This window comes from Phyllobates terribilis, unplaced genomic scaffold, assembly GCF_046119375.1.
Source record: "Phyllobates terribilis strain yellow unplaced genomic scaffold, ASM4611937v1 Scaffold_3__8_contigs__length_932513732, whole genome shotgun sequence".
Lineage (NCBI taxonomy): Eukaryota > Metazoa > Chordata > Amphibia > Anura > Dendrobatidae > Phyllobates > Phyllobates terribilis.
Genome location: NW_027362763.1, coordinates 618,127,653 through 618,155,288, shown reverse-complemented (window position 1 = coordinate 618,155,288; position 27,636 = coordinate 618,127,653). Strand labels below are relative to the sequence as shown.

Genomic DNA, 27,636 nt, shown 5'->3' with positions numbered 1-27,636 from the left:
CACTTCTTGATGTCATGAGCTTCCCCAGGAAAATACAATAGGCTTTAGCTACAGAGACCTTCAAACTCTCTGTGAACTCCCACTGCCGCCCTCACCGACTCCACCCCTGTTCCTTCTTAGCTAAGAGACTCCAAGAACTAAAGTGGGCCATACCTCCTTACTGAAAGGTCCCAGGGACCTATTCTGGTGTCAACGGACCCAGCTGTGCCTTTGCTACGTGTGGAAACCAAGCACGTCCCTACACGCTAGATTGGGCTAGGATTCAGCCTGGCATTCGCTATCTCGCACTGAGCTAGAGAATCCATTTTGGGAAGAGCTGGGACATATAGTTATACCACAACTCGGTATTGAAATATAGTACCTTAACAAAACAGCACATGATAGTGAACAAAGTAAAGGATCACTGCAGGGGGCCTGCCTGTCAGCTCAGCTCACAGCTGCAGAGGGACACTCGCTCTGAACCCCCCCCCTCCCTCCTCTCATACAGCTGGGAGTCAGGTTACGCTGTGCCTGGAAACTTGACAACCAGGGCACAGGTGAGTATTCTAGAATATTCTTCACAACCGGGATACTGGATGTTCACTTGTAGATCTACAATCTTCTACCTCACTTTCCGCCTCTAAGTCCGAGTCATATATTGAGGGTAAATCTGAGTGCGGGGATGATGCAGACTTAGATATAGATGTTTTAGTCTGTTGCTTTTTAAATAATTTGTCAGTATCTATTTGACTGAGAGATGTGGATAACCTAGCGGTTGCCCCTGATGCTTTATTTCCTATCTTGACCATCGTGAAGCAATCAGATCAGCCCTGGAGTATATTGAGAATAGCACCAGTCACATTGCCCAAAACGAGTTAGAGGGGGAGGAGAGTTATGACATTCTATGGGGTGGCTGGTTTTGATTTGATTCCACTTATTTTCCCCTATAGAGGTCTGGAAGTGAAGGTGGGATTTCTGGGTATAATAAGAGAGTATATCATGGGCCTTCCACTACAGTTCTTCTTTAGTCTATAGTGTGGGTTAGATGGTGTCTGCTCTCTTTGTGGTTTCTATTACATTTCTGTTCAAAACTTAAGTTGTCATTTTTGAAATGACCACAAGAATGTTGCCCACAGCCTAATAATGGGTTCTGACTTGGATGGTTATTAAATGTCTCTGGCCCCTTTATTTTGTAGTGGTGTTCTGTGTAGTCTTATATGATGAATTAACTCTTTATTCAGCAGGGGTGGGTGAAGAAATAGGCCCTGGGTAACAGAGAGATCTCTTGGAGTGGAGGGGGATTTAATAAATTCTTTTGTTATGTTGGTTTTCTTTTTATATTAAGAATAGCAGGTCAAATAGTCTTCTTCTTCCACCGAAAAGGCGCCCTGGTGCTAAGACCGGTCCCACACCGCATCCAGTTTCCAGGGAGACTGATTCCACACTAATCTTTCTCAGTGCGGTAAGGGATTAACGCTGTATGGGGCTATAGCTGAGGGTGGTACTGTGAGGAGATAATGTATACCTCCGCTCCTGCCGCTCTCCCTCCTACCCACAAGTGGACGCTCTGGATGTGGTGACTCTCCCCGATGTCCTCTGTTAGGGCCCACCATGGTATAGGGCGCCGGGAGGAAGGGGGGAGGAGAGGCTAGGCACCAGGACCCGTCGGGCACTCCACCGCCGCACTCCTCCGCACAAGGGCCGCGACGATGCTGTGTGAGGACGGGAGAAGAAGATGGCTGCAGCCAGATCCCTCCGCCCAGTTGCAGCAGCCTCCTCCATTACTCACCGGAACTCCCCTCTGCTCCGCAGCCGCGTCTTGCTCCAAGTACCAAGCTCCCGTCACCCACACTGCTTCAGTGCTTCAGATGATGAGTTAAGCGGCGTTTGCGGGGATGGAGGGGGTGGGTGGAAAAGAAGTCCGCAGGCCGTGCCAGTATCGGTGCTTCTAGGCCTCAAACGGAGTCACCGCCGTCTCCCGATTCGGTTAACGATGGATTCTTCTACCACTGCATCCTGTGGTTCACAGAGGTGTCTAGAGCACAATAAAACCTCCTCCCTTGTACTTTATAGTGTTTAAAGCCACAACAGGGAGGCAAATCTGGAGGAGCCGATGTGCAGCACATCTTCTCAGCTTGAGGCTCAGACTACGCCCCCCCATGACTTGGAAATTGTTTGTACCATTAACATGACTGTTAACTTTCAAAAGTGAGATCCCATTGCTGTGTTGTAAGCTGTTTTTGCACCATGTCTTTGCTGCAGACTACAACTAATAAAATGTCAGTAAAATCCTCCTAGAACAGGTAAACGTTTGCATAGAATTAATCAGAATCACTTTAAATGATGGCAGTTGCATAATGGCTACAATTTAACATGAGTTTAAATGTGATTGGCTAATTCTGATTAAAATCTCATTCCCAGTTATAATAGTGTGTTCACACTTATGCAACCACATATGACACCTACAGAAATGTGGAGTATAGAAGCCCCAAATAGAGTAAACAAATAATAAAGAAAATATATAAAAACATAACACATTTTATTACATGTCAACAATGACAATAAAATTACACAGAAACTGAAGTTGAAAAATGGTCAGTGGTGAAGACACAAAAATGCAGGCAAAACATTAAGACTTTTTATATACACTGTATGTTACGCTCTTTCTGTGTCCGATTTTACTAATGACATAACTAGACTTTAAAGAAGTCTATCACCCCCAAAACCCAGTTTAACCCCTTTACCCCCGAGGGTGGTTTGCACGTTAATGACCGGGCCAATTTTTACAATTCTGACCACTGTCACTTTATGAGGTAATTACTCTGGAACGCTTCAACGGATCCCCCTGATTCTGAGATCGTTTTTTCGTGACATATTGTACTTCATGATAGTGGTAAAATTTCTTCGATATCACTTGCGTTTATTTGTGAAAAAAATGGAAATTTGGCGAAAATTGTGAAAATTTTGCAATTTTCAAAATTCGAATTTTTATGCCCTTAAATCAGAGAGATACGTCACACAAAAAAGTTAATAAATAACCTTTCCCACATGTTTACTTTACATCAGCACAATTTTGGAACGAAATTTTTTTTTTTGCTAGGAAGCTATAAGGGTTAAAAGTTGATCAGCAATTTCTCATTTTTCCAGCAAAATTTACAAAACCATTTTCTTAGTGACCACATCACATTTGAAGTAACTTTGAGGGGTCTTTATGACAGAAAATACCCAAAAGTGACACCATTCTAAAAACTGCACCCCTCAAGGTGCTCAAAACCACATTCAAGAACTTTATTAACCCTTCAGGTGCTTCACAGGAATTTTTGGAATGTGGAAGAAAACAATGAACATTTAACTTTTTTCACAAAAATGTTACTTTAGACCCAATTTTTTTTATTTTCGCAGGGGTAACAGGAAAAAATGGACCCCAAAATTTGTTGTGCAATTTCCCCTGGGCACGCAGATACCCCATATGTGGGGAAAAACCACTGTTTGGGCGCACAGCAGGGCTCGGAAGGGAAGGAGCGCCATTTGACTTTTTGATTGTAAAATTTGCTTGAATAATTAGCGGACGCCATGTTGTGTTTGGAGAGCCCCTGATATGCCTAAACAGTGGAAACCCCCCACAAGTGACCCCATTTTGGAAACTAGACCCCCCTGGGAACTTATCTAGATGGGTGGTGAGCATTTTGAACCCCCAGGTGCTTCACAAATTAATCCGTAAAAATGAAAAAGTATTTTTTTTTTCAGTTTTTCATTTTTACGAATCAATTTGTGACGCACCTGGGGGTTCCAAGTGCTCACTATGCATCTAGATAGGTGCCTTGAGGGGGTCTAGTTTCCAAAATGGGGTCACTTGTGGGGGAGCTCCAATCTTTAGGCACACAGAGGCTCTCCAAACGCAACATGGTGTCCGCTAACAAATTGAATGGAAAATCCGCTCAAATTGTTAGCGGACACCATGTTGCATTTGGAGAGCCCCTGTGTGCCTAAACATTGGAGCTCCCCCACAAGTGACCCCATTTTGGAAACTAGACCCCTCAAGGATTTTATCAAGGGGTATAGTGAACATTTTAAACCCAGAGGTACGACACAGAATTTGATAACATTAGGTCATCATATTGAATAAGTTGTCATTAGTCTTGAGTTCAAGTACTCGCTACTTGAGTTTGCATCGGGTACTTGGGTATGCACCATGTACTGCGTGTGCTCGAGTGACATGCTCGAGTCCCTGCCCCGCATGTTTCACGGTTATTAGACACCCAAAAAAAAACATGCGGGGATCGCTCGTGCATGGCAGGCAATCCCCGCAAAGTTTTTTTGGCTCGAAGCATATGGGGTGGAGACTCGAGCATATCACTCCAATACCCACGATACTCAATGCATACCAGAGCACCCAATGCAAACTCAAGTAGCGAGCACTTGCGCTCCACACTAGTCGCCATATCGCCATCTTTTTTTCTTACTTTTGAAAAAAATCCTAACCCCAGCCCAACCCTAACCCTAGCCCTAATCCTAACCCGAGAGTTTATTTTTTACGCCGTTCCTCGTGCGGTATAAGTGATTAGACGACTTTATTCTTAGGGTCGGTGCGATTACAGCGATACCAGAATCATATGGGGTTTTTATGATTGACAGCTGTCACACACTAAAAGATGCATTTTTTTGTAAAATCTAGTTTTTGCATCGCCATATTTTGAGAGCTATAATTTTTCCAGATTTTGGCAGACAGTCATGTGATGGCTTGTTTATTGCGGGATGAGTTGATGCTTTTATTGGTGCCATTTTCAGGCACGTGACATTTTTTGATCGCTTTTTATTCCGATTTTTGGGAGGCAGAATAAACAAAAACCAACAATTCAGGAACTGTTTTTTTTTTATTCTTTTATTCTGTTCTGCGTGTGGTAAAATTGATAAGGCAGCTTTATTCTTTGGGTCAGTACGTTTACAGCGGTACCACATTTATATAGTTTTTCTATGTTTTGGCGCTTTTACACAATAAAAGCTATTTTATAGAAAAAATTATTTTTTAGCATCGCTTTATTCTGAGAGCTATAACTTTTTTTTTTTTCGGCTGATGGAGCTGTATGGCGGCTTGTTTTTTGCGGGACGAGATGACGTTTTCAGCGGTAGTATTTTTATTTATATTCGTCTTTTTGATCGCGTGTTATTCCATTTTTTGTTTGGCGGTATGGTGATAAAGCATTGTTTTTTGCTTCGTTTTTTTTTTTTTTTTTTTTTTTTACCGTGTTCACTGAAGGGGTTAACTAGTGGGACAGTTTTATAGGTCAGGTCGTTATGGACGCGGCGATACCAAATATGTGTACTTTTATTTGTTTTTTTTTTTGGTTTTTTTTTCATAATATTTATTGATGGGTACATTATATTTTTATTTTTGGTGGATAATTTTTTTTATTTTTTTTTTTTAAAAAAATTCAATTTTTTTTTTTTTTTTTTTTTCATTTCCTGACAGTTTTTTAACTTGTTTACTTTGTCCAACTCTGGGACTTTAACTTTTTTTTCTCTGATCGCCTGCATGGCACAGGAATGAAGCACCATCCCTGTGCCGTGCAGGCTGTTAGCGCTGGATAGGGAGAAGATAATTTGGAAATGCACTGCGCATGTCCAAAAAATCTTCCTGCTGTCTGGTGACCCGGATGTTGTCATGATGACATCGGGTCGTCATGGCAACACCCGGGAAGCCGCGGCAGACAGCGCTGGAAGCCGGAAGAGGAGGTGAGTATACCGATCACCTCCCCTTAGCCACCGCAATGCTGCGATCGACTTCGATCGCAGCATTGCGGGGGTTAATGTGCCGGGAGCGGTGTAGGACCGCTCCCTGCACATAGCACCGGGCGTCACAGCTGACACTCGCCGGCGATCGTGCCCGCACAGCCTGTGTGCGGGCGCGATTGCGATGACGTACTAATATGGCACAGGCTTTTAAAGCCCAGTGCACAAACGCGTATTAGTACGTCATAGGTTGTATAAAGGGGTTAAACTAATAAGATGGGCATGATTTTTATCCCATATATGACAATTGTTTAGTTTTCTTAGCTTTTAATCCTCTTGCAAATGTCAGTAGTCCAGAGCAACCTTGTCATACCCTAAACTTTCACCATTCTGCGTCGCCCCCTCTGCTGATTGACAGCTTTGTCTGATCTGAATACTCAGTGGTGAGCACACACACTGACTCTCCAGGAGTGTGCTCAGTCTCATTTCAGAAACCAGGCAGGTACACACACATCCATCTCTCCTATCAGCTACTACTGTTCAATTAACTGATTAGTTTAAATAGAGTTGTGGGGTTGAGTGAAGCCTATCCTTAAATGGAGAAAATGATGTTGAAATTTTGTAAAAATTGTAAGTATTTTATTCACTTACTTTAATAAGTATTTTATTCATATTTTACAGCTAGTCTTTATGTACTTGGCCAAGGAGGTAACAGGAGACTTGACAGAAAAACAGTATGTATCTGGTGTGCGAAGTTTTATCACACAAAGGATTCTGACAGGTAAGCGCTATAATATCAATACCATGGAGAACACATTATTTTTTGTTTCTGAAAATGCTGTTTAACATTAACCCCTTCTCGACACACGGTGACAGAGTTAACATGGCTGCTGTCTCTGACAGCAGATATCAAAAAACTGACTGCCACTTCTAAAACAGAAAACTGGTGTGTACAGGTGCTTACTAAGAGTAGTCATCTCCATATATAACCAACAAGTAAAGTAGCACTCTGTTATGCTGCAAACATGAAATATATGAAATTTGAATTACATTACTGCTCTAGAAAATCTCATTGAAAATAGTAATAAATCTCATAGAAAATAGAAATAACTTAGAATTCTTAGCGCATAAATTGGCCAATTCACGTGTACTGGGCAGCCACGACAAGACGACTCTTGTTGCTGGGAACCTATTAGATTAAAGTCTACACGTATATGGGAAGGTAAGATCCTGCTGCAATTAAAACCGCCTGAGGCTTAGGGGTGGCGTGCTCAGTCAGAGAGCCTATGTATACACTTCCAAAACCAAAAATTGGTGTTTACAGGTTCTTACTAAGAGTAGGAAGTACTACTAAGTAGTACTAAGTTGGCCAATTTATGCTCTAAGAATTCTCATTTATTTCTATTTTCTAGAGCAGTAATGTAATTCAAATTTCATATATTTCATGTTTGCAGCGTAACAGAGTGCTACTTTACTTGTTGGTTATATATGGAGATGACTACTCTTAGTAAGCACCTGTACACACCAGTTTTCTGTTTTAGAAGTGGCAGTCAGTCTTGATATCTGTTGTCATACTATACTATACTATATACTATAGCGCTTCAGAGTGCCACTTTATTTATTGGGTCTCTGACAGCAGGCCATCCCTTCACGTTGCTCTGGGGAATGTACCACTCCCGCATCTGCGATTGCTGTGACTGGCTGATCAATTCTGACCAGCCAATCACAGCAATGTCACAATAAAGTTGGGGAAAAAAATCAATGTGACAGCAATGAGAAAACAGCAGTCACAGTGGGATGAGGTGATCGCGACGTCACCTCAGCTGATTAACCCCTTTGGCGCTGATTGACTGAACAGTAGTTACTGACCAATCTGCGCCAAAAGGGTTCATATAAAACAGCGACCACATCTCTGCACGACATCTTTATGTCAGAGTTTTTGTGTGCAAAGCGGTTGTATACCCCCTCTGTGTGCCTGAGAGAAAGAAATTCATTGGTGGCCTTGAGATCTATTTCCTGCCATCTAATGTCTCCTGCAATCTGTCTCCTGCTGTGCTGGCTGCTGTGTGAACTATCTGTGATCACAGCAGCAGCAGCAGTTCCCCAATCCCTGTTCCAGTTCCCCCCATCACCCCACCCCCAATCCTCACCCACTCCCAATTGTATTTTTGGAGCACTTTTTTGCACTTTTCCTGTGTGCGTGGCATCCTGTGCTGAACATTTGTGCTCTTCCTGTGGCCTCAGCGCTCTGATCAGTATTGCTACTGACCATAGTCTGCTCCAAGGGAGTAGTGGACGTCGAAAAAAAAAATAATAGTAGTTAGTACAGAGTAGTCTTATAGGTAGGGAGGTAACGTTTTCTTTTGCAAAAAAAAAAAATAATAGTTAGCGCTGGGTAACTTCTTAGCTTGTGCATTAGGGGAGCGTACATCGCAGTGTTAGTGACGTCCCTTTTTTTTTGCAAAAAAAAAAAAAAGGTTACCGCCGAGTATCTTTATAGGTAGGGCATTAGTGTAGTGAACGTCACTGTAATTTTTTTTATACAAACTTTTTTTCAAAATTTTTACTTTTTTCTCTTTTTTTTTTTTTTTTTCTCTCTTTACTCTTATAATAAATATTACCCTTTACGCAAGCACCGCACAATACATGTGTAAAAGCACCACTTCAAAACACTGGGGATGTGTGTTTAAGAATAAAATAAAAATGGCCCACTCGTCAAAAAGACCCTACTCACCAGAGGAGTCATACGCTTTCCTTGTCTCCGACACTGATTCAGGCAGTGAAGATCCCACATTCCTCTTTTTAATGAGCAGGGACCCCCAGCAAGGCGCCCTAGAACCCAGGCAACCTCTACAGCAATTGATCCCTTATGGACTCCACCCCCTGAAAATTATCAGCCAGTTATTCCATATTTCATGGGCAGTTAAGGAATCCAATTTGCTATTACAGGCCTCACTGAAACTGACTTTTTCAAATTATTTTCCAGCGAGGAAATAATCTTACGGTTTCACCCAAAATCCCATGTTATCATATACCAGATGGACCCCTGTAAATACAGCAGAAATTCTGCCATTTTGGGGCATTGTGCGTCATATGCGCATAGTCAGAAAGCCAGAGCTTTGGCAATACACTGGATTAGTGATATACTCTACTGGACACCGGTATTCCGTATGGCTTTGACAAGGACACGATTTGAAGCAATCGAAAAATTTTTGCATTATAGTAATAATGCAGTGTCCTCGGGGGGTACTATCCTAACAATGATTGTCTATATAAAATTCAGCCAGTAGTTGACCACTTAACTAGAAAATTTGCTGAGGCGTACAACCCCCAGAAGGACAACTCTATAGAGGAATCTTTAGTTAATTTCAAAGACAGGCTAAAATTCCGACAATACCTGCCCAGTAAGAGGGCCAGGTACGGAATTAAACTGTACAAGCTGTGAGAGAGTGCCTCACGGCACACCCACAGATTTAGGGTCTACAAAGGGAAGAACACCCTGATTGACCCCACTGAATGCCTCCCTATCCTTGTTTTGAGTGGGAAAATTGTGTAGGAATTGCTGCACCCACTGCTCTGGATAAGGGTTATCACCTCTACATTGATAACTTTTACACCAGCACTGTGCAAGACCCTCACTGTTAGGGTATGCGCAGACCATCTGGAGCCGGCTGCTGAAGAGCCGCCTCCGGCTTCCGCTCATTATGCAAATGAGCGGCGGCCATTTTTTTTTCTCCCAGGCGGGCTTTCCCCATAGAAGTTAGGTCTATGGGGAAAGCCCGCATTCGGACCCGCAGAACAGATTGACTATGCTGTGGTCTGGAAAGATACGCCGCATGTCACTTTCCGCGGGTGTGCCGCAGACGCATAGTGGGCATGAGATTTGTATAAATTCCATCCAATATGCTGTAACATCTGGCTGCTGCAGATTGCACGCAGCGCACTTGAGCTGCGTCCAAAACCGCAGTGAACACTGATCATCTTCACATATCCTTAGAGTTACAGTTGCATGTGACACTGTGCGAAAAAGTCAGAGAAGCCTCCCTAAGTCACTAATTGTGCAGCTGCTGAGAAAAGGCGAAAGCCGAATCAAATGCAGTGACAACATGCTGGTGGTCAAGTATAAGGACAAGAGGGATGTCCTTATCTTGACCACCATACATCATGACAACAGCTCTCTTGTTACTGTCCAAGGTACCACAACACAAGTCCTAAAGCCAGATTGTATCCTGGATTATAATAAACAATATAGTGCAATGCGAAAAGCTAAAGTATGGTACAATAAAATTTGCCCGTGCACATTGTACAGATGGCACTGTACAATTCTTTTGTGCTGTTTTGATCTGCAGGCAATACAGAGACTTTCCTTCAGTTTCAGGAGGTAGTCATCAAGGCCCTAATGATTGGCACTCAGGAAGGTGATGGTCCTAGTATTTCTGAAACTTATGGTGCCTGTATCGTACCAGGTCATCATTTTTCCTGACAGGTTCTCCAAACTGTGAAGAAGGGAAGATCACAAAAAAGGTGCAGAATATCCTCCAGTAGGGGAATCTGAAAAGACACAATCTACTATTGTGAAACCTGTGCTGATTATAAACCTGGCCTTTGCATTAAGGATTGATTAAAAGCGTACCACACGTCCATAATTTTATAAAATTTGTTTTGACCCTGTTAACACAAAACACTTTAATAATTTGATGTACTCTGCATAACTTACACATACCACCACATTATAAATTCATACACCAGTAAAATGAAAAGCACTATAATCATTACTATAAAACTATGCCTCTTTCCTTGAAGGGTGTACTTTCCAAAGTGGGGTCACTTGTGGGGGATTTCCACTGTTTAGGCACATCAGTGGCTCAAAGTCTGCTCTCCAATCTGTCACTCCTTCCTTTCTGAGCCCTGCCGTCCACCCAAACAGTAGTTTTCCACCATATATGGGGTATCGGTGTACTCAGGGAAAATTTTTGGGTTCCATTTTCTCCTGTTACCCTTGTGAAAATAAAACAATTGGGGCTATAAGAAAATTTTTGTGGAAAAAAAATATTTTTTTTATTTTCACTGTTCAACGTTATAAATTTCTGTGAAGCACCTGGTGGTTCAAGGTCCTCACCACACATCTAGGTAAGTTTCCTGAGAAGTCTAGTTTTCAAAACAGTGTCACTTGTGGGAGGTTTCCACTGTTTAGGCTCTTCAAACGTGACATGGCGTCTGTTCTCGATTTCAGCCAATTTTGCGTTCAAAAAGTCAAACCCCTTCCCTTTCAAGCTCTGTCTTGCGCCCAAACAGTAGATTTCCCCCACATATGGTTTATCAGCATGCTCAGGAGAATTTGCACAATATTTTTTTATGTCCATTTTATCCGGTTATCCTTGTGAAAATAAAAAATTTGGGGCTAAGCGCCAGAATTGGTGATCTTATGGATGCACCATTTATGGGGTGGCTGAGAGCTGATGTTTGTAGTCTGGGAGGGGGATAATATCCATGGCCCCTTCCTAGGCTATTAATATCAGCCCCCAGCTGTCTGCCTAGCCTTTGCTGTTTATTAAAATAAAAGGACCTCACGTCAATTTTTTTGGGATGGCTCCCACTTTAATTACCAGTAAAGCCTAAGTGTACAGATGAGAGCTGAAATTAATAGCCTAGGAACCTCCATTACCCCCTTCCCAGGCTACAAGCATCAACCCAAAGCTGTGTGCTTTACCCCTGCTGGTTATTAAAATTTAGGGGAACCCCACGCCAATTTTGTTCAAAAATTCTTTAATCTATATATATAATCGTCTTATCCCGTCTGTCCAGGAAATCCCGCGTCGCTCATTGGTCCGGCCGCAGTCAATCAGCGACGCGGGATTTGAGAAAAAGATGGCGGCCGTTAGCGGCTCATCTGCGGTCGCTGTGCTGATTGGTCGCGGCCGCTGCCTGCGACCAATCACCGATTTGGGCGCCACATTTAAACAGCGGCCGCGACCAATCAGCGATCTTGGCGCCACATTTAAACACTGCTGTGTTGATTGGTCGCGGACGCTGCCCGCGACCAATCAGCGATTTTACCACAAAATTTAAACAGCGGCCGCGACCAATCAGTGATCTTGGCGCAAAATTTAAACACCGCTGTGCTAATTGGTCGCGGCCGCTGCCCGCGACCAATGAGCGATCTTGCCGCCACATTTAAAGACTGCTGTGCTGATTAGTCGAGGACGCTTCCCGCGACCAATCGGGCATTTTATCGCCAAATTTAAACAACGCTCTGCTGATTGGTCGCGGCCGCCAGCTGAGACCAATCAGCGATATTGGCGCCAAATTTAAACACCGCTCTGCTGATTGGTCGCGGTCGCCGACCGCGACCAATCAGCATTATTGGCGCCAAATTTAAACCCCGCTCTGCTGATTGGTCGCGGTCGCCGGCCTCAACCAATCATCATTATTGGCGCCAAATTTAAACACCGCTCTGCTTATTGGTCGCGACAGCCAGCTGCGACCAATCAGCGATATTGGCGCCAAATTTAAACAACGTTCTGCTGATTGCGCCCGGTCGGCCGCATACATATTCTAGAATACCCGATGCGTTATAATCTGTCCACCATCTAGTTTAATAATAAATGACATGTACAGTAAGCAGCACAAGCAAAACACTGACTATATATCTCACTCACATATTTATATTGATGTATTGTAATGCAGCGGCTTGCTGCATTGCTAAAATGTCCAGTGGGTGTGTTCTGGCTGACCATTTACCTCCCCCTCAGGTGACTGATCACGTGACTGTGACATCATCACAGGTCCTGTGTGCACAAAAGGATATATAAATCCTGGTGGTTTTAGAAATGGAGAGAGGCCTGGAAGGCAGAGGCTGGATCCCTGTGTTTGGGATACCAGTAGCCTTGGAAGGCACGTGGCCTAGAGACTACATCTGGTGAGCCTTAAACGACAGCTTTGGCAGAACAGAGCTGAGAGAAGCAGCTAAGACCGGGCAAAGGTAAAAACGCTGCTTGATGTGGATATTGATATTGTTACCTTGCTGAAGGCTGTATCTGGAGCCAAGTGGGCATATCGGTCACTGGAAAGGCTCTTGGACATTATATGTGTAACATGTCAGCGAGCCACTGGACTTTGTTATGAGCGGTTTATGATATGTAATAAACTGCTGGACTGCGAATTACCGCAAAAAACGTTGCATGTGTGCTTTAATTGATCTGGTGAAGCGAGTCCCCCCCCCTTCGTGATGAATAGCTCTACCTTGCAGTATGTATACTTGTGTATGTATCTATCTGTGTATCTATAACATATATATATATATATATATATATATATATATATATATATATATATATATATACACACCGCGTGCTGAATTATTAGGCAAATGCGTATTTTGATCACTTTGATACTTTTTATACATGTTGTCCTACTCCAAGCTGCATAGGCTTGAGAGCAAACTACCAATTAAGTATATCTGGTGATGTGCATCTTTGTAATGAGGAGGAGTGTTGACTAATGACATAATCACCCTATATAAGGTGTGCTTAATTATTAGGCAACTTCCTTTCCTTTGGCAAAATGGGTCAGAAGAGAGATTTGACGGGCTCTGAAAAGTCCAAAATTGGGAGATATCTTGCAGAGGGATGAAGCAGTCTTGAAATTTCCAAACCTTTGAAGCGTGATCACTGAACAATCAAGCGTTTCATGGCAAATAGCCAACAGGGTCGCAAGAAGCATGTTGGCCAAAAAAGGCGCAAAATAACTGTCCATGAATTGAGAAAAATCAAGCGTGAAGCTGCCAAGATGCCATTCGCCACCAGTTTTGCCATATTTCAGAGCTGCAACGTTACTAGAGTATCAAAAAGCACAAGGTGTGTGATACTCAGGGACATGTCTAAGGTAAGGAAGGCTGAAAAAATGACCACCTTTGAACAAGAAATATAAGATAAAACGTCAAGAATGGGTCAAGAAATATCTTAAGACTGATTTTTCAAAGGTTTTATGGACTGATGAAATGAGCGTGACTCTTGATGGGCCAGAGCCTGGATCAATAAAGGGCAGATAGCTCCACTCAGACGCCAGCAAGGTGGAGGTGGGGTACTGGTATGGGATGGTATCATCAAAGATGAATTTGTGGGACCTTTTAGGGTTGAGGATGGAGTGAAGCTCAACTCCTAGACCTACTGCCAGTTTCTGGAAGACAACGTCTTCAAGCAGTGGTAAGGAAGAAGTCGGTATCGTTCAAGAAAAACATGATTTTCATGCAGGACAATGCTCCATCACATGCATCCAACTACTCCATAGCGCGGCTGGCCAGTAAAGGTCTAAAAGAAGAAAAAATAATGACATGGCCCTCTTGTTCACCTGATCTGAACCCCATAGAGAACCTGTGGTCCATCATAAAATGTGAGATCTACAGGGAGGGAAAACAGTACACCTCTCGGAACAGTGTCTGGGAGGCTGTGGTGACTGCTGAACGCAATGTTGATCGAAAACAGATCAAGCAACTGACAGAATCTATGGATGGAAGGCTGTTGAGTGTCATCATAAAGAAAGGTGGCTATATTGATTACTAATTTTTTTGTTTTTTGTTTTTGCATGTCAGAAATGTTTATTTCTAAATTTTGTGCACTGATATTCGTTTACCTGGTGAAAATAAACACGTGAGATGGGTTTAGATTTGGTTTTTATTAAGTTGCCTAATAATTCTGCACAGTAATAGTTACCTGCACAAACAGATATCCTCCTAAGATAGCCAAATCTAAAAAAAAAACACTCCAACTTCCAAAAATATTAAGCTTGGATATTTATGAGTCTTTTCGGTTGATTGAGAACATAGTTGTTGATCAATAATAAAAATAATCCTCTAAAATACAACTTGCCTAATAATTCTGCACATAGTGTATGTATGTGTGTGTGTGTGTGTGTGTATATATATATATATATATATATATATATATATATATATACACAGTACAGTCCTAAAATTTGGACACACCTCATTTAAAGATTTTTCTGTATTTTCATGACTTTGAAAATTGTACATTCACACTGAAGGCATCAAAACTATGAATTAACACATGTGGAATTATATACTTAACAAAAAAGTGTGAAACAACTGAAAAAATATGTCTTATATTCTAGGTTCTTCAAAGTTGCCACCTTTTGCTTTGATGACTGCTTTGCACACTCTTGGCATTCTCTTGATGAGCTTCAAGAGGTAGTCACCGGAAATGGTTTTCACTTCACAGGTGTGCCCTGTCAGGTTTAATAAGTGGGATTTCTTGCCTTATGAATGGGGTTGGGACCATCAGTTGTATTGTGCCAAAGTCAGATGGATACACAGCTGATAGTCCTACTGAATAGACTGCTAGAATTTGTATTCTGGCAAGAAAAAAGCAGCTAAGTAAAGAAAAACGAGTGGCCATCATTACTTTAAGAAATGAAGGTCAGTCAGTCCGAAAAATTGGGCAAACTTTGATAGTGTCCCCAAGTGCAGTTGCAAAAACCATCAAGCGCTACAAAGAAACTGGCTCCCATGAGGACCTCCCCAGGAAAGGAAGACCAAGAGTCACCTCTGCTTCTGAGGATAAGTTTATCCGAGTCACCAGCCTCAGAAATCGCAGGTTAACAGCAGCTCAAATTAGAGACCAGGTCAGTGCCACACAGAGTTCTAGCAGCAGACACATCTCTACGACAACTGTTAAGAGGAGACTTTGTGCAGCAGGCCTTCATGGTAAAATAGCTGCTAGGAAACCACTGCTAAGGACAGGCAACAAGCAGAAGACACTTGTTTGGGCTAAAGAAATCTGTGCTTTGGTCTAATGAGTCCAAATTTGAGATCTTTGGTTCCAACCACCGTGTCTTTGTGCGACACAGAAAAGGTGAACGGATGGACTCTACATGCCTGGTTCCCACCGTGAAGCATGGAGGAGGAGGTGTGATGGTGTGGGGGTGCTTTGCTGGTGATACTGTTGGGGATTTATTCAAAATTTAAGGCATACTGAACCAGCATGGCTACCACAGCATCTTGCTATGCTATTCCATCCGGTTTGCGTTTAGTTAGACCAACATTTATTTTTCAACAGGACAATGACCCCAAACACACCTCCAGGCTGTGTAAGGGCTATTTGACCAAGAACGAGAGTGATGGGTGCTACGCCAGATGACCTGGCCTCCACAGTCACCAGACCTGAACCCAATCAAGATGGTTTGGGGTGAGCTGGACCGCAGAGTGAAGGCAAAAGGGCCAACAAGTGCTAAGCATCTCTGGGAACTCCTTCAAGATTGTTGGAAGACCATTTCTGGTGACTACCTCTTGAAGCTCATCAAGAGAATGCCAAGAGTGTGCAGAGCAGTCATCAAAGCAAAAAGTGGCTACTTTGAAGAACCTAGAATATAAGACATATTTTCAGTTGTTTCACACTTTTCATGATTCCACATGTGTTCCTTTATAGTTTCGATGCCTTCAGTGTGAATGTACAATTTTCAAAGTCATGAAAATACAGAAAAATGTTTACATGAGAAGGTGCATATATATATATATATATATATATATATATATATATATATATATATATATATATATCTATATATATATATATATATATATATATCTATATATATATATATATATATCTATATCTCAATCAAAGAGTTTTGTCTCAATGTGCACAAAATATAGCTGGAGACTCAACTTAATTCAGCAAGGTATAAAGTTTATTATTTAAAATATACATGAAGACTTACATATAAAAACGGCACCTCCAAACTGTGAGGGGATCTCGTATAGCACCTAACTAAAATTGCATATGTATATGTATAAATATACTGATTCCCTTAGGTACAATGAGAATAATATATATTGCTTTCTAATACAAATTATGAGGCAACAAATCAATATTGCAGATCATATAGTGTGCAAATATATACATCAGGTAACATACCAAAACAGTAATTCAATGCTGTAGCTGGAGTGGTGCGGAGCCCTCGACCCCTACGCACGTTTCATTCAATGACTTCCTCAGGGGGCGTGGTGTAGGCCAGGAAGTGTGCTGATCTTATGTGTGGCTTGGACCAATGGGGATCCTGAAATATGTCACATGATGGGACCCACGTCTGACATAGATGGCGCATGAATGCCCTGCCCACATCACCCAAGCACTTGACTTCCGGGTTCCGTCCCGTGGAGCGCACGCTATCAGCGTTCCCATGACAACATGAGACGCGCTGTGCGTGCTACCCCTCCTTTTGAACCCCTCTATGTCTAAACCGCAGTAAGCGGCCACATGTTTGGCATTATTGTAGCAGGGAGAGCACTTAACAATTTACGGGGAGTGTGTCACCAGGAGAAATGTATGGGGGCACTACAATATATGGGGGCACAATGTATGGGCACTAAACTGTCATATTTGCAATTTTCCATAATAAAGCATGGCATGCATATTACATAATAGCCACTGCAGCAGTAGATTAATTCAATGAGATGTATAATTTCTATAATGAGGTCACTTTTTTCTGCTGTTCTGGCACTTTTGGGGCTCCCCAAATGTTGCCCACAAACTATTCTACCAAAATGTATGCTCCAAAAGCCAAGGAGTGCTCCTTCCTTCTCAGCCCTTGTTGCATTCGGGAGAAATAGCATAACATATTATGGAATTTTTCTCCTATTATCCATTGTAAAACTTACAAATTTGGGGCTAAAACTACATTTTCATGAAAATTTTTAATATGATTTAATGTTAGCAAATTCTGTGTAGTATTTGTGGGTTCAAAATGCTCACTATACCCCTGAATAAAATCCATGAGGGGTGTAAGTTGGTTAAATCCAACTTGGAGAACACCTTAGCTCCCACAACCTGGCTGAACAAATCTAAAATCAGAGGTAGAGGGTATGGATCTCGGATGGTAATTTGATTTAATTCCCGGAAATCTAAACAGGGATGTAGACCACCATTTTTGTTCTTCATGAAGAAGAACCCTGCCGCCATGGGCGAAGATGAGGGTCTAATATGTCCCTTCTCCAGACTTTCCGCAATGAAATCCTTCATGGCTTGTCTCTCAGGGCCAGAAAGATTATACAGTCTGGACTTTGGTAGTTTAGCCCTGGGGGGTCAGATTAATAGGACCGTCATATGCACAATGAGGAGGCAAATCCTGACACCCCCTCTCAAAAAACAGCATCCTCAAAACCAGACAGAAATGCAGGTAATGACTCTGTAGAGACTGTAGAAAGGGAAATATTTAAACAGTTGTCATGGCAGTAATCTTCCACTCCATGATCTCCCTGGATTGCCAATCCACTGTTACGGATCCGGGTGGTGGAACCTCTGTGCTGTGGTGCAAGGAGGGACCAGAGGGGCGTAACTAAATATCAACTCGGACCGACCAAGGTCGTACGGCGGCTCAATCGACTCCATGACCAGGGAAGGACCGAGCAGAGGGACCAGGTGCTACTCTGGGACCGACCTTGTATGAGAGCAGGTGACTGACAGGTACAGCAGATGAGCACGGCAGGCAGGCTGACGGGTGATCCGGGCAGACGGACTGGCAGACTCGGCAGGTAACAAGCAGGAGCCTCCAGCTAGGCTGGCTGGTAGGCACAGCAGGTAGCAGGCAGGTGATTCTAGGTAAGTGGGCTGGCAGGCACGGCAGGTAGCGGACAGGATCCTCCGGGTAGGCTGGCTGGTAGGCACGGCAGGTAACAGGCAGGTGCTTCTGGATAAGCGGGCTGGCATGCATTGCAGGTAACGGGCAGGTGCTTCAAGGTAAGCAGATGGGCAGAGCCCATAGACAGACTGGCGGACTGGACTGTAGACATACTGTCGGGCTGGAGAGTAGACAAGCTGGCGGACAGGACTGGTTGTCAGGCTGGCAGAATGGACTGTAGTCGGGCTGGCGGACTGGACTTGTAGTCGGGCTGGCGGACTGGACTTGTAGTCGGCCTGGCGGACTGGACTTGTAGTCGGGCTGGCGGACTGGACTTGTTGTCGGGCTGGCGGACTGGACTTGTTGTCGGGCTAGCAGTGGGACCTGAGGGCTGAAGCAGAGTTTAACACACAAAGCTACAATCTTGCACGGGCACCTCCATTTTGGAGTAGGTGCCTTTTAAATGAGAGGTCCTCCGGCCATTGGCCGGGGTCTCCTTAGGACGGCGCGTGCAGCCCCTTTAAGAGGGAAGGAGCGCACGCCCTTATAACAGAGCCAGGACTATGACTTCTCACAAACTCAGCATCAACCATGCTGACTCCAGATTCACTGTCAACGAACACAGAAATGTTCTCAGTCTTACTCTTTAGCACCACCTCTGCTGACAAACCGAGAACTGCAGGTTGACGATAAATGCACCTCTTTCTTATCCAACTCCAGACTACCAAGGGTTAATAGAGTTTCCTTTTGCATAGGAATCGAAGGACAGCCGCCAATAAAATGTCCCTTTTTTCCACAAAAAACATACACCCTTTTTTCTGCGGATCTCGGGGGGGGGGGGGGGGAAACGTATGATGCAGAGGTTACCCCCTAACTGCATGGGTTCTTCCACCTCCCCCAGTACTGGTTCACCGCCCGACCACTCCCCTGGCAAAGGAGCATTACCCCGAAAAGAACGTTCCGGAGAAGGTGGCCTCACCCACCTATCCCAAAGGCACCTATCAACACATATAGCCAATGACATGGCAACCTCCAAGGACTCTGGGGTTTCATATACTGCCATAGCATCTTTCAACCTTTCAGTAAGGCCCTGAAAAAATTGGCTTCTAAGAGCCAGGTCATTCCATTTTGTATCAGTTGCCCATCTGTGGAATTCCGAACTATCTCTACTGACCGATTCACTTGCTGAAGGCGATGCAGCCTGGACTCAGCCAAGGAGATTTGGTCAGGGTCATCATAAATGAGGGCTAGAGCCCCGAAAAACACCTCCACATACTGGAGACAAACCGAATCTTGCGGCAAAGAGAGAACCCAGGATTTAGGATCTCCTTGCAACAGTGAGATCACAATTCACACCCGCTGCTCATCGTCTCCAGAGGAGCAAGGATGAAGTTGAAAATACCGCTTGTAAGCTTCCTTGAACACAAAATACTTGTCCCTACCTCCTGAAAATCTGTCCCAGAGGGCAACCTTGGGTTCAAGCTGGACCGACCTACCTGCAGAGACCCCAACATTAGGGACCTGCAGCAGCTGTTGCAGCTGCTGAACCTCATAGAGGTGGTCAGTCACCTCCAGAGACAGCCTGCGCAGCTACTCTGCCAGCTCTGTAACAGGAACCATGAACCCAGGGAGAAAGAAAAAAGAAAACACCACACCCCAAAAAAAACACACAAAATGAAACCACGTGTCAGTTTTGGGGTTTTTTTGTGCGCGGCTGGTGATAAGGGCACACAAGGAGTGGGAAAGACTAAGTGCAACATGAAGGGAAGAGGGGAAGGAAGCCTAAACCATAGGAAAAGGGTAAGTGGAGACCCCTAGGCAGATCTAATAACACCCTGCCTACCCTACATGTCCCTATATTGGTTCCACACCAATCGCCGAGCAAGAAACCTAAGCCCTTTATATCCCTAGAGCTAGGCCCTATATATAGAGGGGGAGGGGTGAGCACTGGTCAGACCTCTCTACAAACTAAAGACAACAAGTTAGACAAACAAAGGGAATAGCTTAGCTTGAGCCGACACCAGAGGAGAAAAGCCAACGGTCATCCAAGGGCACCAGAGAAAAAGCTAGCTGACTGCTAGTGTTCCAAGCCAGAACCAAGGTAAATTGAAATATCATTGGCGCTTCCTTGCAGCAAACAGTCTTTAACTCCCCTGCAAGGGCGTGTCAATTGACAGCAAGAGGAAAGTCGCCCCTGGGTCTTTAAAGTAAGAAGGATTAAGAAGGCGTCTGCTATGCCAAACGCATTGACCTTCTGCAGCCAGATCCGGAGAAGCTGACTATAACATCCGTGACACTATCGTCTTGGTATTCTGTCAAGGGCTCACTAGGTGATCCTCTAAGCCCAAGGTCTGGGTAGGTACACGGACGTCGATGCGGCAGTCGGGTGTTACATGAGGTAAATGAGTAGTAGAGTTACTGGAAACTGAAGACAGGAGACGTCCTGAAGACCGCAGATGGTAGCAGAGTTACTGGAAGCCACAAGCAGACAGAAGACGCTCAGGAAACCGCAGACAGGTAGCAGAGTCACTGGAAACTGCAGACGAGACGTCCTGAAGACCGCAGATGGGTAGCAGAGTTACCTGAATCCACAAGCAGACAGGAGATGTCATGGTAGCCGCAGGCGGACACAAAGACGAGGCAAACGAAAAGTCTTACTGAGGTCCTGGAAGCCACAAGCGGACAGAAGACATCCTGGAAGCAGCAGGTGGACCCGTAGCATAAGTCCTGAAAGCTGCAGATGAACATTCAGCAGAAGTCCTGGAAGTCACAAGTGGAGATGCAGCAGAAGTCCCGGAAGTCGCAAGCGGACAAGAGACATCACGGAAGTCGTAAGAGTACAGGAGACGTCCCCAGAAGTCACAAGTGAACGCTGTTCAGCCAGAGACAGCGTAGGGGCAATTTAACTCATTAACATATTGCCTGTTGGGAAATAGAACCCCCAACTAAAGCTCTATAAAACTTAACTTTTAATAATTAAATCCTTATTATAGTAGTAATTTATATTAAAATTCCAATATAGGCGCAGGTAGTGAGGACTATCAGGGTTATTCAGTTGGCATAACTGTGTATCCAATAGCCATCCTATCTATTTCCATTATCATATGCTTGTGGCCACGGACCACTTATTGCACTATTCCCTACCTGTCCTATTGTAAACTAAAATTATAGCCTCCCCGACATGTTTCGCCTAACCGGCGTCATCAGCCTCTATCCCAAACATATACAGTGACTTGCAAAATATTCACCCCTTTGGCTTTTTACCTATTGTTACATTACAACTTTTAATTATTTTTGTAATTCGATTTGTGTGTGATTCATCAGCACTAAATAGTCTAAGTTGGTGAAGTGAGAAAAATATAGATATAAATTAAATATATGGGATCAAATAACTAAATATTGGCATATGCATATGTATAAACCCCTTTTGCTTTAAAGCCCTTAAAAATGTCTTCTCCAGGTAATTACCTTCATATGTCACATGCTTAGTGAAATGAAGTCCACCTGTGCAATCTTAGTGTCACAATGTCTGTCAGTATATACACACCTTTTCTGAAAGTCTACAGAGGCTGCAACGCCATTAAGCAAGAGACACCATTAAGCAAGAGGCACCAATAACCAAACACCACCATGAGCACCAAGGAAATCTTCAAACAAGTCAGGGACAAAGTTGTTGAGAAGTACAAGTCAAGGTTGGGTTTTAATAGATATATATGTGTGTGTGTGTGTATATGTGTGTATGTATATGTATGTATATATATATATATATATTTATATATCGAGAAAATATATATATATAGATATATATATATAGATATATATATATATATATATAGATAGATATATATATATATATATATATATATATATATATATATATATATATATATATATATATATATATATCTCTGATGATCCCCCAGAGCATCATCAAATGGAAAGAACATACCACAACAAACCTGCCAAGAGAGGGTCGCCCGCCAAAACTCTCCGCAAGAGCAAGGAGGGCATTAATGAGATAGGCAGCACAGAGACCAAAGGTAACCTTGAAGTAGCTGCAGAATTACCAGGCGGAGACTGGAGTATCTGTCCATACGACCTGAATAAGTCATACACTCCATAGAGGTGGCCTTTTTGGCATAGTGGGCAGAAAAAAACCTTTACTTACACAAAATTTGTAAGGCTCATTTTGAATATGCCAAAAGACTTTTGGGAGACTCCCAAAATATATGGAGAAAAGTGGGGGGGCAAATGAAACCAAAATTGAACTTTTTGTCCAACAAGGTAAACGCTATGTCTGGCACCAAACCAACAGAGCTCAACACCCCAAGAACACCATCCTCACAGTTAAATTTGATGGTGGCAACCTCATGCTGTGAGGTTGTTTTTCAGAAGCTGGGATAGGGAAAATAGTACAAGTCGAGGGGAAGATGGATGGTGCGAATTTCAGGGATATTCTTGAGCAAAACCTGTGTCAGTCTGTTAGTGATTTGAGACTGGAACCAAGGTTCACCTTCAAACAAGACAATGACCCAAAGCATATTGCTAGAGCAACACTCGAGTGGTTTTAGGGGAAACGTGTAAACGTTCTGGAGTGGCCAAGTCAAAGCCCAGACCTTAAACTAATTGAGAATCTGTGGTCAGACTTGAAGATTTCTGTTCATCAGAAGAAGCCAAGCAACTTGAAGGAGCTGGAGCAGTCTTGCCTTGAAGAATGGGCAAAAATCCCACTGACAAGATTTGGAAAACTCAGAGACTTATCCAAACTGACTTGCAGCTGTCATTGCCCAAAAGGAGGCTCTACAAAGTATTTACTTTAGGGGGGTGAATAGTTTTCAGTTATTTTGTCCTATTTGTTGATTACTTCACAATAAAAAGAAAACCAAATGTTTACAGTTGTAGGCATGTTCTCTACATGATGTGATGCAAACTCTTAAAGAGAAACTGACTTTCACAAGTCACTGTATAGTTTATTAAATATTATCAATTGAATTCCAAATTAATAATCAAATCTTAAAGCAAAAAAATAACCCTGTTAAACCCAAGGATGTTTTCACCTTCCTGACCAGGCCAAATTTTACAATTCTGACCAGTGTCACTTTTTGAGGTAAAAACTCTTGAACACTGCAAAATATCGCAATGATTCTGAGATTATTTTTGTGACATGTTGTATTTCATATAAGTAGTACATTTTGATCGATTATATTGTTTATTTGTGAAAATGTCAAAAATGTGACAAAATGTGAAAATTTAGCAATTTTCAAACTTTTAATTTCTCTGCCTTTAAACCAGAGAGTTATACCACACAAAAAGGATAAATAACATTTTCCCACATGTCTACCTTACATCATCATCATTTTTTAAACCATTTTTTTTGTTAGGAAGTTAGAAGGGTTAAAAGTAAATCAGCAATTTTTAAAGCAAAATTTACAAAACCATTTTTTAGGGACCATTTCACCTTTGAATTGACTTTGAGGGGCCTATATAACAGAAAATACCCAAATGTGACACCATTTTAAAATCTTCACCTCTCAAATTATTCAAAACCACATTCAATAAGTATATTAACCCTTTAAGTGCTTCATAGGAATTTAAGCAAATGTGAAATGAATAAAATAAAAATTATTTTTTTCCCACAAAAATGTTGCTTTAGCCCCAGATTTTTCATTTTCAAAAGGGTAACAGAAGAAAGTGGCCATACAATTTAATGTGCAATTTCTCCTGAGTTCACTGATACCCCATATTTGGTGGAAAACTAGTATTTGCACACTTTTGAAATGCAAAGTTCGCTGAAATAGTTAGTGGACGTCATTTCGTGTTTGCAAAGCCCCTGATGTGCCTAAATAGTGGAAACCCCCCACAAGTGACCCTATTTTGGAAACTATACCCCTCAAAGAACTTATCCAGAGGTATGGTAAACACCTTTAACCCACTGGTGTTTCACGGGATTTTATAATGTTGAACCAGAAAAATTAAAAAAAAAATTTTTTCCCACAAAAATGTTGCTTTTGCTCCAAATTTTTCTTTTTCACAAGGGTAACAGGCGAAAACGAACCATACAGTTTTTTGTGCAATTTCTCCTGAGTAAACCAATACCCCATATGTGGGGGGAAACTGTTTGGGCACATGGCAGGGCTCTGAGGGTAAGGAGCGACAATTGATTTGTGGCGTGTAATTTTGGCCAGAATAGATTGCGGATGCCTATCATATTTGCAGAAACCCCCACAAGTGACACCATTTTGGAAATTGCTCCACTTGACTAATTCATCTAGGGTTAGATTCACAGAATAGTATAGGATTGGGCTGAGTCAATGCAAAACTACTATTTTTTTCCACTATAATGTTGCTTTGGCCCAAAGTTTTTAATTTATAAAAAGGTATAATATGAGAAAATGAATGGTACAATTTGTTACACAATTTTTCATGAGTATGCCAATACCACATATGTGGTCAAAAAACACTTTTGAGGCACAGTGCAAAGCTCTGAATTGAAGAAGCACCATATTGGATTTCAGATTTTGCTGGAATTGTTTCAGGGTGCCATGTAACATTGGCAAAGCCTCTGAGGTGCCAGAAGAGCAGAGCCCTTCTATAAGTGATCCCTTTTTACAAACTACACCTCCCCAATAAATTCATCTAGTTGTGCAGTGAACATGTTGACATCAAATGTGCCTCATACAATTTTATACCATTGGGCAGTGAGTAAAGAATAATTACATTTTTACCACAAAAAAATTGTTTTATCCCCAGATTTTATATTTTCAAACTTGGAAATGAGTAATAATGGTACAAACATTTGTCACACAATTTCTGCTAAACGTGGCAAAAGCCCATATTTGGCTGTACAGTACTGCTTAGCCACACAACGAGACTCTGAAAGAATAAATTTTCATAGCATAGCTTGTGGATGCCATATACAGAGCCCATAACTGCCGGAAGAGCAGAATCCCCCCTTCAAGTGACACCATTTTTAAAATTATACACCTCTGGGAATTTATTTACAGGTGTAGCGAGAATTTTGGTGTTTTCTAGAAAGAAGCAGCAATGAATGTCACTGATGAAAATTGCAAATCTGTATTGCCCAGTACGTTGTAGTGCCTGTACCTTATTCATCCTTTTGGAGACACGGACCTCGTAAATTAAGTAGACTCTCATTGCTACAAAAATGCTAAACATGTGGATGCTAAATGTGATGTGGCGAGGAGCCATAATGCTTTTCCAGAGCCTTTGTGTTACCAGTAACGTGGAAGGTTCATACATTTCCATTGTCAGATGACGAACCGGAGTGGGCACTTTCTTTTTTTGTGGATTTAGCTGAAGCTTTTATTGGGAACATTTTACATAACATTTTGGATCACATTTATCCTGCACTCTACACTGACCACTTACATCGGGGTTTCCATTGAAATCTCTGGGGTAACGTTTCTCCTTGCGGAGAGTGAAATGTGAAGTCTGACATGCCAAGGTGAGGAGACTTTTATGCCCCCAACACTCCTTTGGGAAATATGCAAATTGTCTCTTCAGAGAGGAAGAGGACTCTGAAGAGACAATTTGCATCTAAATCTCTGAATGATATGATTCAGATGAAACCCCTGATCCATTCACTATAATGAGGCAGCAGAGTTACTCTAGACTCCATCTAGTCTCTGTTCAGTGGTCTTTTAAGTGGTGCACAAAACTGTGGCCGGCCGCCCTTTTATGCTTAAAAAGATAGACACCGCTGGAACATTAAGGGGAATTTTCCTTCGGAGGTTCCGTCTAAATCACATATTTCATAGATTTACGTGATTTAGCATAGCGTGCAAGATAAATGTGAGCTGAGCCTTACTATGATCTTTGGGAGGCAGAATAAACAAATCAACAGCAGATCAAGAATCAGTTTTATTTATTTTTTATGCTGTTCCTCGTGCGGTATATGTAATTGGACAACTTTATTCTTTCAGTCTGTGTGATTACAGCGATACCAGATTTATATCGTTTTTTTTATATTTGGCTGCTGTCACACTAAAAAAAAAATTTTTGCATCGCCATATTTTGAGAACTATAATTTCTCTATTTTTGTAGAGTGAGTCATATGAAAGCTTGTTTTCTTCGGGATGAATTAACATTCTTATTGGTACCATTTTCTTGCACATAACATTTTTTGATTGCTTTCTATTCCGATTTTTGTGAGGCAAAATTAACAAAAAACAGCAATTCAGGAATAGTTTTCTTTTTTTTTTATGATCTTTACTGTATGGTAAAAGTGATAAGAAAGCTTTTTTCACTCTGTCAGTATGATTACAGCGATACCACATTTATATCATTTTTTTCTTTTTTATGTTTTTGCTGCTTTTTACACAAGAAAAACTTTTTTAGAGAAAAAACTTTTTGCATCGCTATATTCTGAGAACTTTACCTTTTTTTCTCTGCAGATTTGGCTGTATGGTGGCTTTTTTTTTGCGGGACAAGATGGCGTTTTTAGCTATACTATTTTTATTTACATTCGTCTTTTTGATCGCATTTTATTCCACTTTTTGTTCAGTGGTATGATGAAAAAGCATAGATTGTTGCCATTTTTTTATGGATTTCACTGAAGGGGTTAACTAGTGTGACAGTTTTATAGAACAGGTCATTCTGGATGCGATACCAAATGTATACTTTTTTTCACATAAATATACATATTTATCGGTATATTCTTTTTATTTTCTTTGGTCTTTTGTTTTTTTATTGTTTTTTTATTTTTTTTATATTTTTACAATATTTTTAAACTTTTTTTTTTTACCTAGTTATGGGATTTTAACATTTATTACTCTGACCATTGATATAAATGCATTGCTATGCACCAGCACTGCAATGCATTATATCCGTCGGTATTATAATGCCAGAAAAACTGTTGGACCATGCTTCTAGCATGGTCTAACAATCCACCATAGCTGACAGATCAGGAGGTCATCATTTGATCACCTGCTGTAATGGCAACCATTGGCCCTCCGTGATGACGTAGTGGAAGTGCCGATCGGAAGGGAGAAAGAGCCCCCTCCCTCTCCTAGCCTTTTAAATGCTGAGATCAAATGCTGCTGCTATTGATTGCGGCATTTATAGGTATAAACAGCTGGCTGTGACAGCCAGGTCTCAGCTACTACTTAAGCCGAGGTCCCTTTGGCAATAGTGTGGGCACTGCTCCTATGTCCGTATGATCGCCATGACACACTGGTACATCCAATGTGGGGAAGTCACTGAAAAATAGGACGTAGCGGTATGTCCAATGTCAGTAGGGGGTTAAATAAAGGAGAAGGGCAAAGAGAATAAGGG

At 42.1% G+C, this 27,636-nt stretch overlaps 1 protein-coding gene across 2 annotated transcripts in view; it reads left to right on the top strand.

Moving 5' to 3' along the window:
* Positions 1 to 27,636, top strand: part of GNPAT (glyceronephosphate O-acyltransferase) — a 355,670-nt gene that overhangs the window by 291,352 nt on the left and 36,682 nt on the right. For both annotated transcript variants that reach the window (XM_073671501.1, XM_073671499.1), the window contains one exon: positions 6,391 to 6,490. In XM_073671501.1, coding sequence (XP_073527602.1) covers positions 6,391 to 6,490 — 100 coding nt within the window. The remainder of the gene's footprint in view (positions 1 to 6,390; positions 6,491 to 27,636) is intronic.